The 13,872-nt window shown below is 59.5% G+C and overlaps 2 protein-coding genes across 9 annotated transcripts in view; one reads left to right on the forward strand and one right to left on the reverse strand.

The window, feature by feature from the left end:
- DOCK6 (dedicator of cytokinesis 6) overlaps positions 1-13,872 on the reverse strand; it is a 44,052-nt gene that overhangs the window by 22,219 nt on the left and 7,961 nt on the right. For all 8 annotated transcript variants that reach the window (XM_045045731.1, XM_045045765.1, XM_045045759.1 and 5 more), the window contains exons 4-21: positions 13,757-13,825; positions 13,424-13,553; positions 12,072-12,284; positions 10,008-10,093; positions 8,409-8,475; positions 8,159-8,308; positions 7,194-7,274; positions 6,924-7,077; positions 6,633-6,760; positions 6,426-6,519; positions 5,856-6,018; positions 2,849-2,966; positions 2,694-2,764; positions 2,365-2,503; positions 2,176-2,277; positions 1,407-1,493; positions 810-1,041; positions 387-548 (exon numbers count right to left, since the gene is read on the reverse strand). In XM_045045731.1, coding sequence (XP_044901666.1) covers positions 387-548; positions 810-1,041; positions 1,407-1,493; positions 2,176-2,277; positions 2,365-2,503; positions 2,694-2,764; positions 2,849-2,966; positions 5,856-6,018; positions 6,426-6,519; positions 6,633-6,760; positions 6,924-7,077; positions 7,194-7,274; positions 8,159-8,308; positions 8,409-8,475; positions 10,008-10,093; positions 12,072-12,284; positions 13,424-13,553; positions 13,757-13,825 — 2,246 coding nt within the window. The remainder of the gene's footprint in view (positions 1-386; positions 549-809; positions 1,042-1,406; positions 1,494-2,175; positions 2,278-2,364; positions 2,504-2,693; positions 2,765-2,848; positions 2,967-5,855; positions 6,019-6,425; positions 6,520-6,632; positions 6,761-6,923; positions 7,078-7,193; positions 7,275-8,158; positions 8,309-8,408; positions 8,476-10,007; positions 10,094-12,071; positions 12,285-13,423; positions 13,554-13,756; positions 13,826-13,872) is intronic.
- Positions 4,017-5,774, forward strand: ANGPTL8 (angiopoietin like 8). Its single transcript, XM_006928419.5, has 4 exons — positions 4,017-4,351; positions 4,547-4,708; positions 5,249-5,358; positions 5,470-5,774. Exons 1-4 carry the CDS (start codon positions 4,055-4,057, stop codon positions 5,495-5,497), a joined length of 597 nt encoding a protein of 198 aa, XP_006928481.2. The 5' UTR covers positions 4,017-4,054; the 3' UTR covers positions 5,498-5,774.

Here is a 13,872-nt window from a genome sequence, read left to right on the forward strand (position 1 = left end):
CATGTTATATGGATCACTGTACCATTTAATATCACCAGCAGCCCCATGATGGGGTTGCCCTTATGATCCTCGCTTTACAAATGGAAAACAGACCCCGAGAGGTGAGATCACTTGCCCGAGGTCACAGGGTTTGTAGGAGGCGGAGCTGGGAGTTCTAACTTGGGCAGCCTAGCTGAGTCTCTGCCTCAAGCTACTGAAGATGCTTGTTGACCGGCTGAATGAGCGACCAGTCAAGCAACAGAGACCACAACTCCTCTCTTGCAAGCTGCCCAAACCTGCCAAGGCCTGTACAGCCTCAGGGCCTTTGCACATGCCATTCCCTCTGACTGGGACGCTCTCCTCCCTGATATTTCCTGCCCCCCCCAGGGCCTCCCACCAACACTTACCACTTGGGAAGTTGGGCTCGGTGCCAGGCAGTCGGAAGGCGTAGTGGACATAGGCAGCCAGCAGCGGGCAGTGACCACGGGCATCCTGGGCAGCCTCTAGGCTCCGGTGGACAAGGCTGACCACATGGGCCATTGCTTCGAAGGCCCCACGACCTAGGTTCACTGCCGGGCAGAACACAGGTCAAGTTCCAGAGCCCTGGGCCTCCTGCCTCCCCCAAGGAACCTCTTATCTCCCACCTTTCCAAGGGGTTGTGTGGCCACCAAAGGGTCACAGTGGACCTGCTCTGGGCCCGGGGGGTTGGGAGCCACTTTTCAGAAAGGAAAACTGAGGCCAGAAAGGAAGGTGAGCTATAGGAGGTCGCCCGGGACCAGGGGACTGAGGGGCCCTTTGCCAGATGGGGAAACTGAGGTCTGAGGGCTCACCGATCTGGCCGCCAATGATTGGAGGCCTCACGACCAGATGCACGAGCTTGTCCAGCACGTGGTGGGAGAAAGCAACAAGTGGCTGGGGGCTGGCGAGGCGCAGTGCGGCTAGGCTGGCCCGCAGCTCCTGCTCCACGGTCCCCTCACTCAGCACGGTGTCCTTGAGGCGGAACGGGAAGGCCCCTTCCTCCAGGACGTGCACCAGAGTGAAGAACTTGTCCAGGTGAGGGTCCTGGGGGTGGGAGGAGCTGGGGTGAGCAGGGTGGGGCCAGGGCTCCATGTCGCGGAAGACCGTAGGGGGTTGCGGGGGTGCGGGGATGCGGGGTGCTCCGTGGGCCAAAGACCAAGGCCGGGGATCAATGAACGGACTATAAACGAGGAAAGAGAGGGGTACCGGCTGGAGGGAGGAGAGAAGGGGAGCGGCCAAGGGCCAAAGCCCCAGCTGGGATGGTCACTGGCATGGCTGAGTCAGCAGCTTCCCTGGGAGCCTGGCCTAGTTGACCGAAGTCACGTCCGTGGCCCGAGGCCAGGCCTCCCCGGTCAGCGGGAGCTGTTGCTCAACTCCAGGGCCGGACTCCTGGGTTCCCCCACCCCTACCTGGGGGTGCACAGAGGACACAGCAGTGAGCTCCACGCTGAACACGCCCTTGTGGCCGTCCACCCAGCGCATGCCCGGCAGCGCCACCTGCGGGAGGAATGCACCAGGTGGGGGACTGGCCAGCCCTCCCGCACTGATCAGCCATTGCAACACTGTGGGCAGAGCAGAGCCCCCCCCGGGGGAGCAGCTGGGTCCCCTGCCCAGCCCAGGGGGGTGCAGATGGGAGGCAGCGCTAGGGGGGTCCACTGGGTAGGCTGCAAGCCTGGGGTACTAACGGAGGAACAAGGAAAGGAGGCCTGGGGTGGATATTATTGAAGGGAATGAATCAGGGAAGAGCATATGGGCTCTTGGACTTGAAGCTCCCAGGGCATTAATGACAGCTCAAGGCTAAGTGGGAGGGTGACAGCATTCATGGGGGGGATGGGCCCTGGAGGTACTCCTGGGGTGATCGCGGTCAGGGAGGCAGGCAGGATTGCTAAAGGGGGACCGGGGCAGAAAGGCAATGGGAAGAGTGAGTACAAAGGCCACAGAGTGGGGGGTGGTAATGAGGCAAGGCTAGTGGGGGACACGGAGGGACGCACGGAGCAGGAGACAACAAAAGCGGTACTGGGGGGGTGACGAGGGGTCCTGGAGGTCATCACAGAGGACAACAAGGATCCCGGGAGTACTGATGGAAAGGAAGGCAGGGCACGGATGGGGGACCATGAGACGGGAGCCTGGGGTGTCATCAGAGGACAAGGCACTGGGGGGCGGCGGCCAGGGCACGTACGTCTGGAGTGAGCACGGAGTAGCTGGGCGGGAGCTGGTCCACGGACACAGGGAGGCAGAAGGGGCCGGTCCTCAGGCGGCCGTGCTGCAGCAGCGGGATCCACTGGGGAGAGGCCCGGGGTCAGCGATGGGGCCGGCCAGAGGTGAGGCGGGCTGGGGGTGTGGGGGTGAGGGCGGGCGGGGGTCTCACAGTAAAGCCCACGGGGGTCTCCAGTGCGGTGCCCGGTCGGGGCTGGCAGCTGACGTGGTAGAAGGTGAACAGCAGGTGGTGGTTCTCGGTCACGCAGGCCGGAAGGCGCAGCTTGAACTCCTCGTAGAACTCTGGGGACCTGGCAGGGGGGTCTGCTGGGGGCTGGGAGCCCCCTTGCCTTCCCCACCCCCTCCTGTGAGTGTGACCCCGGTGCCACCCGGCCCCACTGTCGGCTCCCTGCCTCCGGTTCCCCTACGAGGTCTCCTGGAGGTGGCCTGCTCCCCTCCTCTGCCCCTGTCCCCTGTCCCCTGTCCCCTGTCCCTGCATACTTATTGTGGTAGACCACCGGCGTGAAGGCCTCGCGGGTGAATTCGCTGCAGCTCGACTTGCCGAAGATGACCTGGGGGAGGGCGTGTGTGAGGGGCCTGCCGGGGACAGCCCACCCGGGACGCCCCGCCCTCCTCCCCCAGGCCCGGCCACTGACCGGCAGGGCCTGGCTGGGGTCCTCGCCCGCCATATACTGCACTCGCACGGCGAGGTTGCGCACGGAGCCCTGGCGGCTGCTGAAGTTGAGGCAGTGCGGGTACACGTACAGCAGGTTCCTGCGGGGGCAGGGGGGCATCAGAGGGACAGGAGAGGCCGGGCTACTGGCACAAGCCGGGCCTGGGACACGGGGGGAGAGTGGCCACGCAGCTGGGGCACTGAGGGCGGGGCGGTTATGGGCACCAGGCGGGAGATGTGACTGGCAGAGAGCGGGGGACAGATGGACACCCTTAGAGCATAGGTGGGGGGACAGTGCAGCAGAGGGTGGGGACACAGAGGGGCTTTGGGGGCGCTCGTGAGGCGTGGGGAGGTGCCGAGCAGGGACAGATGGGTGCTCGGGCTCAGGGTTCCAAAAAGTGGCCCAGGCAGCCACCTGGGCTGACCCACGCCTCCCTGGGCTCAGGGGCCTGACTGCCCTTCCCCCGGGAGAAGCCACTAGGCTTACGAGGCCTATCTCTCAGGTGGAGACACTGAGGCCAGAATCAGAAGTGGGGGGGGGGGAGGGGGGATGAACGTGACTCCCATTTTATGGGGCGGGGGTGGGGGGTGGTGGAATAGAGGCACATGCCCCACAGTCATCCAGGGAGCAAGACGGCAGTTGGCACTGCTCCGGGGCACATGTGGGTCCTGGAGCCAGGCTGTATGGCCTCGGGAGAGTCTTTGCCACACCTGTACCCTGCCCCACACCCCCAGCTTGCAGCCAGGCCAGCGCAGAGCCCAGCATCACAGGCCTGCGGCAAGGGTGTGAGCAAGTCAGCTACCATAACGGCAGCAGAAAACCCATCTGGGGAAACCGTCGGCGCTAAGACGCTCACTATTATCGTCTGCTTCTACTGGCCTGTTACTGTCGTCACCCCTTCCACGGGTGGGAAAGCCGAGGCTCAGAGCTTCAGGTTCCCCCCGCGGGGCCTGGGCCTATCCTCTCCCAGTGCCCCCCAGTCCACACCTGGCCCCAAGCCCCAGCCAGCGTGATCTCAGCGTGGCCCAGCCGGACATTCGCCTGATGCAACGGTCGCGCCACCGCCAGGCCCTTGCACAACACGGGGCACGCAGCTGGCCGGTTAACGATTGACCGGGGGTTATTGGGGTGTCAGGGCATAAAAGGTGGCGGCAGTGGCGCCGTGGCCGCACCCTCAGAGCCTCAGCCATGCCCGTGCTCGCACTGTGCCTGCTGTGTGCCCTGGCCGCCGAGGCCTGGCCCTCGTCTGCAGCTCCCGTGGGGAGCCTGGAGCCAGCACAACATGAGGAGCTGACCCTACTCTTCCACGGGACCCTGCAGCTGGGTCAGGCCCTCAACAGCGTATACAGGGCCACAGAGGCACGGCTGACAAAGGCTGGGCACAGCGTGGGCCTCTATGGCCACGCACTGGGGCTTCTGGGGCAGGAGGTCAGCCGGGGCCGGGATGCAGCCCAGGAGCTACGCACAAGCCTGTTGGAGATGCAGGTGGGCACTGCACTTGGGGCACCGTGGGGTAGATAGGAGTTTGCAGCCCAAGTGCCTAAGGTAACCGACTGTCTGGGTTTGCCCCAGATCGAGGGGGTCCCAGGAACACAGGACTTCCAGTGTTAAAATTAGGCAAGTCCCAGGCAAACAAAGACAAGTTGATCATCCTACTAACATCCACCATTTATCGATCAGATGGAAGAGGATGCCCTAAAGCTCCAAGCAGAGGCCACGGCCCAGGCTCTAGGGGAGGCGGCGCAGGGACAGCGGGCGCTGCGGGAGAGCATGCTGCGGCTGGAAGGTCAGCTGAGGGGCGCTTGGCTGGGCCATGCCCAACAAGAATTTGAGGCCTTGAAGGTAAGAGGCTCCCAGCCCTGGTGGAGCTGGGACTCTGATTTCCCAGGCAGAACTTGCTTCTGAGCCTTGAGTCCCCGAGCCATCCCCAGGTCCGTCTCCCAGTGCCATGGCCTCCGACCTATATGACCCTGGGCAAAACCCCTGTCCCCTCCCATGCCTCAGTTTCCCCATTTGCAAATAAGCGTGACAACTGACGTCTCAAAGCGGAGACAGGGACTCAATACAGACAAAAAGCTCCGCATGGGACAGGGGACGTGGAAGTGACTCAATCAATGTATACGGTTCAGAGTAACTGGGTCTGTCTCTCGAGCGCCCAGTAGCTACCCAGCCCTGCCTTTTGGTAACCCATAGCATACTTATAACGATCCCATGAAGCAAGTCCCATTTCATCCCCGTTTAACAGATGGGGAAGTGGAGGCCAAAGAGTAGCAGTGAATGGCCAGGTGACACGGATACAGTCTGAGGGGCAGACGGCCCCGGGCGGCGTCGGGGGATGGAGGGGGGGTGGCCCCGGCTGAGGGTTCCGTCCTGACCCCGCAGGCCCACGCTGACAAGCAGAGCCACATCGTGTGGGCCCTCACAGGCCACGTGCAGCGACAGAGGCAGGAACTGGCAGCCCAGCAGCACCGGCTGCGTCAGATCCAGGAGAGGTGAGCCTGGAGGGGGCTGGACGCACAGGACAGCCTGAGGGCAGGTGCGCGGGGCAGCTGGGTGGGGACCCCTTTGCTTTGGCTGAGCCTGATCTCCCCCCCCCGCCCCAGACTCCACACGGCGGCACTTCCAGCCTGAGCCTGCCTGCGTGGAACTGAGAACCAGTCACACAACCGAGGGACGCTTCCTTCCGTGCCCCATGTGGCCCCTGCACAAGGAGCTGCCTGTCCACCGGGGTCGGCCAGGGTGCTTCTGGCCACGGAGCAGAGACAGAAACGGGCGGGGACACAGGCAGAGGACATGGCCCCGTCGTGGAGGGGTGGAGGCAGGACATGTGATCCTTCAAGCTTACACACGCCCCCCCCCCCCCCCATTAAAGCGGAGTAGTGCCATCTCACTCTGCGTGTCTCTGTGCGTCTGGGAGAACAAGTACCTTGCTTTGCAGGATGCACGGATACCCCCATTCACGTGCCCAGCTGGGCCCTGGAGGCTGTACCTGTAGCTGGTATGGGGGGCGTAGACCTCACGGGCTGGGAACTCCAAGATCTCCTTGGTGGGCCGGCCCCTGGGGTCTGGGTAGGGCTTGACATGAAGCAGCTCCGGGGAGAGGCAGAAGTGCGGGTTCTCGGGAGCCGGGGAGATGTCGATCTTGAGCTGGGCTGGGGAGGGAGTAGGGGGTTTGCACCTGCCTGGAAGCCTCCCAGCCCAGCCCCACCCTCTGCGGGCTTCAGGATCAGAGCTCTGACTTTTCCACAATGCCCCCTAGTGGCTGTCCTTCAGGTGCTAAGGCCAGCGGGCATCCTCAATTGCTGTACCTTGCCCTTGCGTTTGATCACCTCTGCCCTGGGGACCCAGGTCCCCACCGCCACCATGTGCCCCATTTGACCCACTATCTGTCTTCTTATGTTTCTTGTCTATGACTCCCATTAGGGATCCCTGAAGTCAGGGATTTGTGTATCATGGTCACCGCGAGGTCCCCAGGGCCTGGCACGGCAGGTACTCAGTGTGGGTTTGTTGAGTGACTGCGTGAAAGTGACACCTCTCATTTAGGAGGTGTGGCACGCACCAGTCACGGGCCGCAGGCGCCGCAGGAGAGAGGATGGGCGTCGCATGTCAGCCAGGAACTTGAAGAGGTCCTCATCGCTGAGCCGCTCAGCTTCCTGCACGGGACACGCCCGCGTAAACTGGGCCCCTGGGGCCTGTGCGCCCACAGTGGGGTGACAGGGGTTGTGCCTGGGCACCCCTCCCTCAGCCCCACGGCCATGACACCTGCCTGCTTAAAGAAGTTGGTGACAGTTAGCGTGGCTGGGCGGAAGCTGGAGAAGCTGCAGGTGTCATCCCCACCACTCGTCCGATCCTGGGGCCCCCGACGGCGGCGGTCAGTCCAGGCAGGTCGGCGCTCTAGGGGAAGTGGTGACAGTGATGGAGGCGGCAGAGATGAAAGAGAGGCGGGGAGGGCCCGAGAGACGCGGGGACTCAACGTTGTACCAAGTCCAGCCAGCAGAGGGCGCACCGTCCCCTCCCCGGTAGCCCCGCCCCTGGCCCGTCAGCCCCGCCTCCTCACCTCCCTCGGAGTCCGAGTCGCGGTCCGTCTGGCCGGCGCTGCTCACGATGTTGGCCAGGTGAACGGCGGTCCAGGCGAAGGGCATGCGGTAGCGGCCCAGGCGGGTGCAGAACTGCTCGGCTGCCAGGCGCAGCTTCTCCAGCTTCTCTTTGTTCTGTGGGGAGACCCCCCCCCAAGCCCCCGAGGGCTCAGTGCCCCAGGCCTACCGAATCCAGGATCCGCCCTGCCCGGTGACCCCTTCGCCACCCTGCTCAGCCTCCACCTGCTTACCTTGGCCGCGTCCACCTCCTTCATCACCATGTATGGCTCGCAACACTCGCTGATGTCCCCCTGCTGCAACACCTTCTCCAGCTGGGGGGCCGGCAGGGCCAGTGAGGCGCTGCTGGGACCCCAGCCTCCCACCCCATTCCCACCTGGACCCCTCACGGGCCCTCAGACACTCCATCCAGCTAGGACTTTTGCTCCAACACCTCCCATGGTTCCCACTGTCCTCGGGATTGAGCAAGAGTTGGCTTGCCCCACCAGCTGCCCCTCCCCATGCTTTGAACCCACTCCAAACCCCCGTCTCCATAACTTCCCTACGTTTATACTTTTGTTAGTATAAACAGAGGCCACTCCAAGCATGGCTGGACTCCAGTCCTGACCACCTGGAGGGTATGGGAGCCCGAACAGGTCCCTAACCCATGGTGTACTTCAGTTTCCCCATCTGTAAAATGGGGGGCCACGGCAACCCCCACTTCCTGGGGCTGTTGTAAGGATTAGAGGTGGCAAGCCCTGCGTACCCTGACCGACCATGAGCCGTGCCTGCCTGTAGGTGCTCAAATAATGCCGTTAGCGTAACCTAATAGAACGTTTTGGGGAAGAAAATTTGAGATCACTCCTAGAAGCCAACTACGTCTTTCTTCCCCTGATAAACTGCAAAACTCCCAACTTAAAAAAAAAGTTTCAGATGTTCATCTGCACGGGCCAGGATGCCATTTCTCCCCAGGCCGCCCACTCATGGGTCTTGGCCTGGCTGCCACCTCTCCACGGAAGCCCTCTGTGATTTCTCCCCACCTGGGTCGTGTGAGGAGCCTCTTCCGGGCTTGCCCGGCTGCCTGTGCTTTCCCCACAACACACTCATCACCCTTCTTGATGACATGGCCATCTTCTCCCATGAGAACAGGGCCCACACTGCGTTTACCGTTATCCGGCGTTTGCCATGATCACCCCCCTGGCCCAGCCCCAGCAGGCACCTTGATGACCAGGAAGATATCAGGTGAGGGGTAGGTCACGGAGAAAATGGCAGAGCGGGCCAGCGTGGAGATGGCAGGGTGGGTGCCATGAGCCCGCAGTAGCCCCTTCACAGAGTCCGAGTTCAGGTCAAAGTAGAAGTTTTCCGAGATCTGGCGACACGAAAAGCAGTGGGCCACCACCTCCAGGAAGCCCACTGAGGTGCACCAAGGAGGAGGGTCGGGGTAGGAATGGGAAGAAAGGGGCTCCTACCTTCTTTTTCTCCCGCACATCATACAGGGCCAAGATGCCAAAGATGGGCTCAATCTCGATTTCAAACCTACGGTGAACGGGGACTCTCTGGCAGAGGCTGCCCCTAATACTTGTACCATCCACACACCCCAGTCCCTCTTGAGACCCGGCCCAGCCTTGGTGCATCGTGGTGGCGGGCATCTAATTTCCACTGGGCCACAAAGAATTGCTGCTTACGGGCTTCCAGGAAAAGCCTGTCCCATTTTGCAAATAGGGAAACTGAGGCATTAAGCCCCCCCCCGCCCCCCCCCCCAGTAACTCACACAGAGCCCTTCCCCCGAAAATATGGCCCTTATTCAGATGGGATGGAGGAAGCTTTTGCCACGAGAGTGCCCCTCATCGTGAAATTCTCACCTCCTGGGCCTCGCTGTGCCCCCCTCTCTGGGGTGTCCTCAGCCACCCCGGGCTGAGCTCCCACTTCGCTTGCCTGCACCGTCCCTGTAACCACCGTCCCGTCTTATTCTGCCCTGCTGGCCCCCACTCACCATGTGAGCCCTAAGGAAGCATTTTAAAACTTAAAATGTGAGGGACGCCTGGGTGACTCAGCCGGTTAAGTGTCTGGCTTCGGCTCAGGTCAGGATCTCACAGATCGTGAGTTCGAGCCCCGCGTGGCGCTCTGTGCTGACAGCTCAGAGCCTGGATCCTGCTTCAGATTCTGTGTCTCCCTCTCTCTCCGCCCCTTCCCCACTCACACTCTGTCTCTCTCTCGAAAAATAAACATTAAAAAAAAAAACACCTCAAAATTTGAGGCTCCCCAGTGTGCTGAAAACAAAATCCTACAGGGCTCCGTCCCGCCCACCTCTTGGCCTCATTTTTCCCCTCTTCAGACATCTCCCAGCCTTCGGGTGTGCCCTGTCCTCCCACCCAGAGGGCCCTGTATGGTCATCCCACGGTTACAAGGTCCTGGATACGGTAGGTAGTGTTTGTTGAATGACTGGATATTCAAAGAGCTGGTTCCCAACCCTACTGCTTGGGACGGGCCTCAGGCCACACCAGGGCCTCCCTTTCCTGCCCCCATCCAGGCAGGAACTCAGGGTGGGGAGGGGCAGTGCTGGGCTTAGGTCCAAGGCCACATCCTGTTCAGCTCAATTCCCACGCACTTCTGGCTGCTTCCCGGGGAGGGGCTGATGTGGAGGGGACCTCGGTCAGCTAGAAGTCAGGTCCGGGGTCACCAGCGCCCCCTCTGGCCTGGGTCCTGGCAGAGCCAGTACCAGATTCTGGCCTCCTAAGTCATGTGATCTCGGGCACAGTGACTTCCACCCTGTGCCTCAGTTTCCCCACCTGCGCCTACCTCACAAGGTTGTGGTGAAGATTGGAGGTCGTACGTGTGCAGGGCTGAGAACGCAGCCCGGCACATAGTTGGTGCTTAAGGACCCGGTGGCTTTGAATAACGACGAAAGGAAGTCATTTCCCACCTCAAAGCGCACAGATGACCTCACGGGCCCCAGGGCCACACACGGTAACAGCCTGGCTTGAGTAGTGGGCCCCAAGTGTGTGCCCGCACCATACCCCACGCGGGGCCTCGCGGGTCTGGAGGGAGGCGTGGGTCAGCACACTTACTTCAGCGACAGACACTTGACCAAGATCCTCTGTCCGAAGTGCTCACGGGGCGGCTCGGGGCGGCTGCAGCGTTCCACGGCCTCGTCCTGCCAAGAACCGGGGAGGGCAGCTGGGACACACCCGTTACGAAGGGCTTGGAACGTGGGGCCCGAGGCCAGCTCTGCCCCCCGACCTGACTTAAGTTTCTTTGGCACATCCCATTGCCCCAGGCTGGAACCCCCTTCTTCTCCCCTCCTTGTCATCGTCCAGGTGGCTTAGCGGGCACTTCCTCCCTGATCCCTGAGGCCTGAGCAGGGACCTCGTCCAGGTGTTCACCATGTCACATGGCCGGGACCCAGAGGGCCATGTGAGGGCCAATTACCGGCGACTCATCATGACATTACTCCATCTGGGTTGCAATTTCTTGGTAGGAGGGTCTCTCCTCCACAGGGCAGGGACGGAGTCTACCCTGTTCATGGCTGTACCTCCAGGACTTGCCATTCGTGTCGGTCAAGCAAATACAGAAGTATACAGTAGGCACCTCCTCAAAGTTGGTTGGATAAACACAGACGTATACAGAAAACATTAGATTAACACTGCCTGGACGTTCACAGGGGTATATACTAGGCTCCCGACAAATACTGCTGAATAAACATAGGAGTGAGTATACAGTAAGCACTTGATAAATGGCTGGATGAAAACACAGGTGTCTACACTAGGTTCCCAATAAAAGTGAGTTGGTAGGGGCTGGCTTGGTCAGTGCAGATGTGACTCTTAGCCTCAGGGAGGTGAGTTCGAGCCCTGAGTTGGGCACAGAGGTTATTAAAAAAAAAAAAAAAAAAGTCGGTCGGATAAATACAGGTACTGGAGACATACTAATTGCTGAAATGCTGTTTGATTAAATAAAGGACTATAGGGGCACCTGGTGGCTCAGTCCGTTGAGCGTCCGACTTCGGCTCAGGTCAGGATCTCACGGTTCGTGGATTCGAGCCCCGAGTTAGGCTCTGTGTTGACAGCTCAGAGCCTGGAGCCTGCTTCGGATTCTGTGTCTGCCTCTCTCTGCCCCTCCCTGGCTCACACGTGCACACACGCACGTTCTCTCTCTCTCTCCAAAATGGGTAAACATTAAAAAAAATTTTTGTAAATAAAGGACTATACAATAGGTATACAATTAACATCGGTTGAATAGAGAGGTATATAGTAAGTGCCCAATAAATGCTGGGTGGATAAATAAAGGAGTATATATACAATAAAAGCCACTGAATAAAAATACACGGTATACACTAGGTGCCCAATAAATGTTAGCTGGATAAATATAGTCATATATAGTAGGTGCTCAATAAATACCAGTTTGATTAAATTGGTTTTTTTTTAATTTTAATTATTTTTGAGAGACAGTGCATGAGAAGGGGAGAGAGGCAAAGGAAAGAGAGAGAACCTTTAAAAAAAACCCTTTTTTTTAATGTTTTATTTATTTTTGAGAGACAGAGTGTGAGTGGGGAAGGGGAGAGAGGGAGAGAGGGAGAGAGGAAGAGAGAGAGAGAGAGAGAGACGCCGAATCAAAGCAGGCTCCAGGTTCCGAGCTGTCAGCACAGAGCCCGATGCGGGGCTTAAACTCACGGACCACAAGATCATGATCTGAGCCGAGGTCGGACACTTAACTAACTGAGCCACCCAGGTGCCCCCGAGAGAGACAGAATCTTCAGTGGCCTCCATGCTCAGCACAGAGCCCAACATGGGGCTCAATCCCATGATCATGACCCGAGCCCAAATCAAGAGTCAGACACTCAACGGACTGAGCCACCCGGGCAGCCCAATTAGATTGTTTGACTAAAGAGAAGGCTATACTGCGGCATATATTAAGTATTGGTTGAATGAATATAGGAGTCTATGGTAGGTGCCCAATAAATGCTGGCTGGATAAATATAAGGGCATGTAGGAGGCATCCAATAAAAGGAACTGAATTTAAAAACACGGGGGTATACAGTAGGCAACCAGAGAATGTTGGTGGGATACCAACATACCACATAGGGTCAGTCGCATGGGTACTGGCCTCGGGGCCCGTGTGGGCCTGTGGGCACCCACCTCATCGGGTGCTGGGTAGAGGGCCAGCAGGGCGCGGGGCCGGTGCTGTCGCCGCAAGGCCTCGTTCCGCCGGTCCACATCTTCAGGGGCTGTGCGTTCCAGCAGCGAGGGCAGCAGTGAGTCAGCTGCCAAGTTCCTCAGGTCGAAGATGCCAGAGGCCCCACTGCTTCGAGGGGTGTCATCCAGGGAGCCCGAGGAGTGCCGGGGGTCATCCTGCCAGGGGAGAACGCACAAGCACTGAGCACCAGCTGGATGCACCTCTACCCCACTCAGAGGCGTCCTCATGCCCAATCAACGGATGGGAAAGCTGAGGGTCATGGGGTGGGGTTACCACTACAAGGGTCACTGTGAGGCTTTGCTAAGCCTCTTTCTAGAACCTTCTGCCCCTCCTTTACCATTGTTGGAGGAGGCTACTCCTAAGCTTACTACTCATCTGGCCAATCAGGACACGACATCTGCCGGCCCCAGGGATTGGCGGCAAAGTAAGGCCATGTCTGGGTTGGGCCAATGAGAGCCTTCCGTGATGCTTTGCTCACTGTTGTCAGGGGAGGGAGAGGTCTTCCCATTGGAGCTGTCACTGGCTCAGGGCCCTGCCTCACCTCCTAGACTCGGTTGTGGTCAGAGCCAGACTACCCTGGTTCAAATTCCCACTCAGCTCTGTGACCCTGTGTCCCTGAACCCAACTCAAAGGCCCTCAGCTTCCCCATCTACATCTGAAACTAGTAACAATGGAAACGATAACAATAATTCTTGGTAGGATTATCGTTGGCATAAAGTAGGAGCCCAGTGAATATTGGTTGACAAAATTTCGGCTCAAGACCCACTAGGCCAGTGACATTCTCCTAATCACCGCGCTGTGCCTCGGTTTCCTCCTTTCTTTCTCTTTTTAAAAAAAAAATATTTATTTTTGAGAAAGAAACACAGAGCGTGAGCGAGAGAGGGGCAGAGAGAGGGAGACACAGAATCAGAAACAGGCTCCAGGCTCTGAGCTGTCAGCACAGGGCCCGACGCGGGGCTCGAACTCACAAACCGCGAGATCACGACCTGAGCCGAAGTCGGACGCTTAACCGACCGAGCCACCCAGGCGCCCCTGGGCCTCGGTTTCTTATCGGCAAAACGGGTGTTGCCCTGCCTCACGGGATGAAAGATGAGGACCAGTAGAAAGTATTTAGTACACGCTAAGCACTTAATAAATGTTTATAATTATTACCCTTAACTTTTAACCCACGGGGCTGATACGTTTCCTTTTGGAGTCGAGACTGTTTGGGTCACTTCCCATCACATGGGACCGACAGCTGGGGCCTAGAGCTCACACACACCCCTAAGGTGACCCCTGCCCGGGGCTCCCTCACCGAGTCCTCTGGGCCGGACCTCTCATCCCCAGAAGTGTCCTGCTCAAAGACCTGGCGGGTGAGGCCCTTTTGCCGCTCTCGCTGAGTCTCTGTGGTGATGGGGCTGAACGCCGCGCTCAGATGCTGGTACCTGGGAGGAGGGAGGGCTGGGTGGGTAGCAGGGAGAAGGGCACACCCACCCTGCAATACACCAGAGAAGACCCACCGGAGAAGTCCGGCCGTCCTTGTGGGCACAGCGGCCAACAAACAGGAGGACTAGCCCAACGGGCTCTCCTGGGCTCAGACCGGGCCTCTTGACCCTCTCCCCCGAGCTGCCCCCCAAGCCAGACCCACCTCCTGTGGGCGATGATCCAATCCTCCGTGTACATCTCCACCGCGGCCCTCACCTGGGCATCCAGCTTTCTGCACAAAATATAATCAGGGTAAACAGAGGCAGGGCACAGTGTTAA

The sequence above is a fragment of the Felis catus genome, chromosome A2, assembly GCF_018350175.1.
Source record: "Felis catus isolate Fca126 chromosome A2, F.catus_Fca126_mat1.0, whole genome shotgun sequence".
Lineage (NCBI taxonomy): Eukaryota > Metazoa > Chordata > Mammalia > Carnivora > Felidae > Felis > Felis catus.

What these genes read in the sequence shown, in the direction of transcription:
- ANGPTL8 (XM_006928419.5), top strand. Translation starts at nt 4,055, where the DNA reads ATGCCCGTGCTCGCACTGTGCCTGCTGTGTGCCCTGGCCGCCGAGGCC. An exon ending in CAAGCCTGTTGGAGATGCAG is followed by an intron (nt 4,352 to 4,546) that starts GTGGGCACTGCA and finishes TTTATCGATCAG; the next exon opens with ATGGAAGAGGATGCCCTAAA. An exon ending in AAGAATTTGAGGCCTTGAAG is followed by an intron (nt 4,709 to 5,248) that starts GTAAGAGGCTCC and finishes CTGACCCCGCAG; the next exon opens with GCCCACGCTGACAAGCAGAG.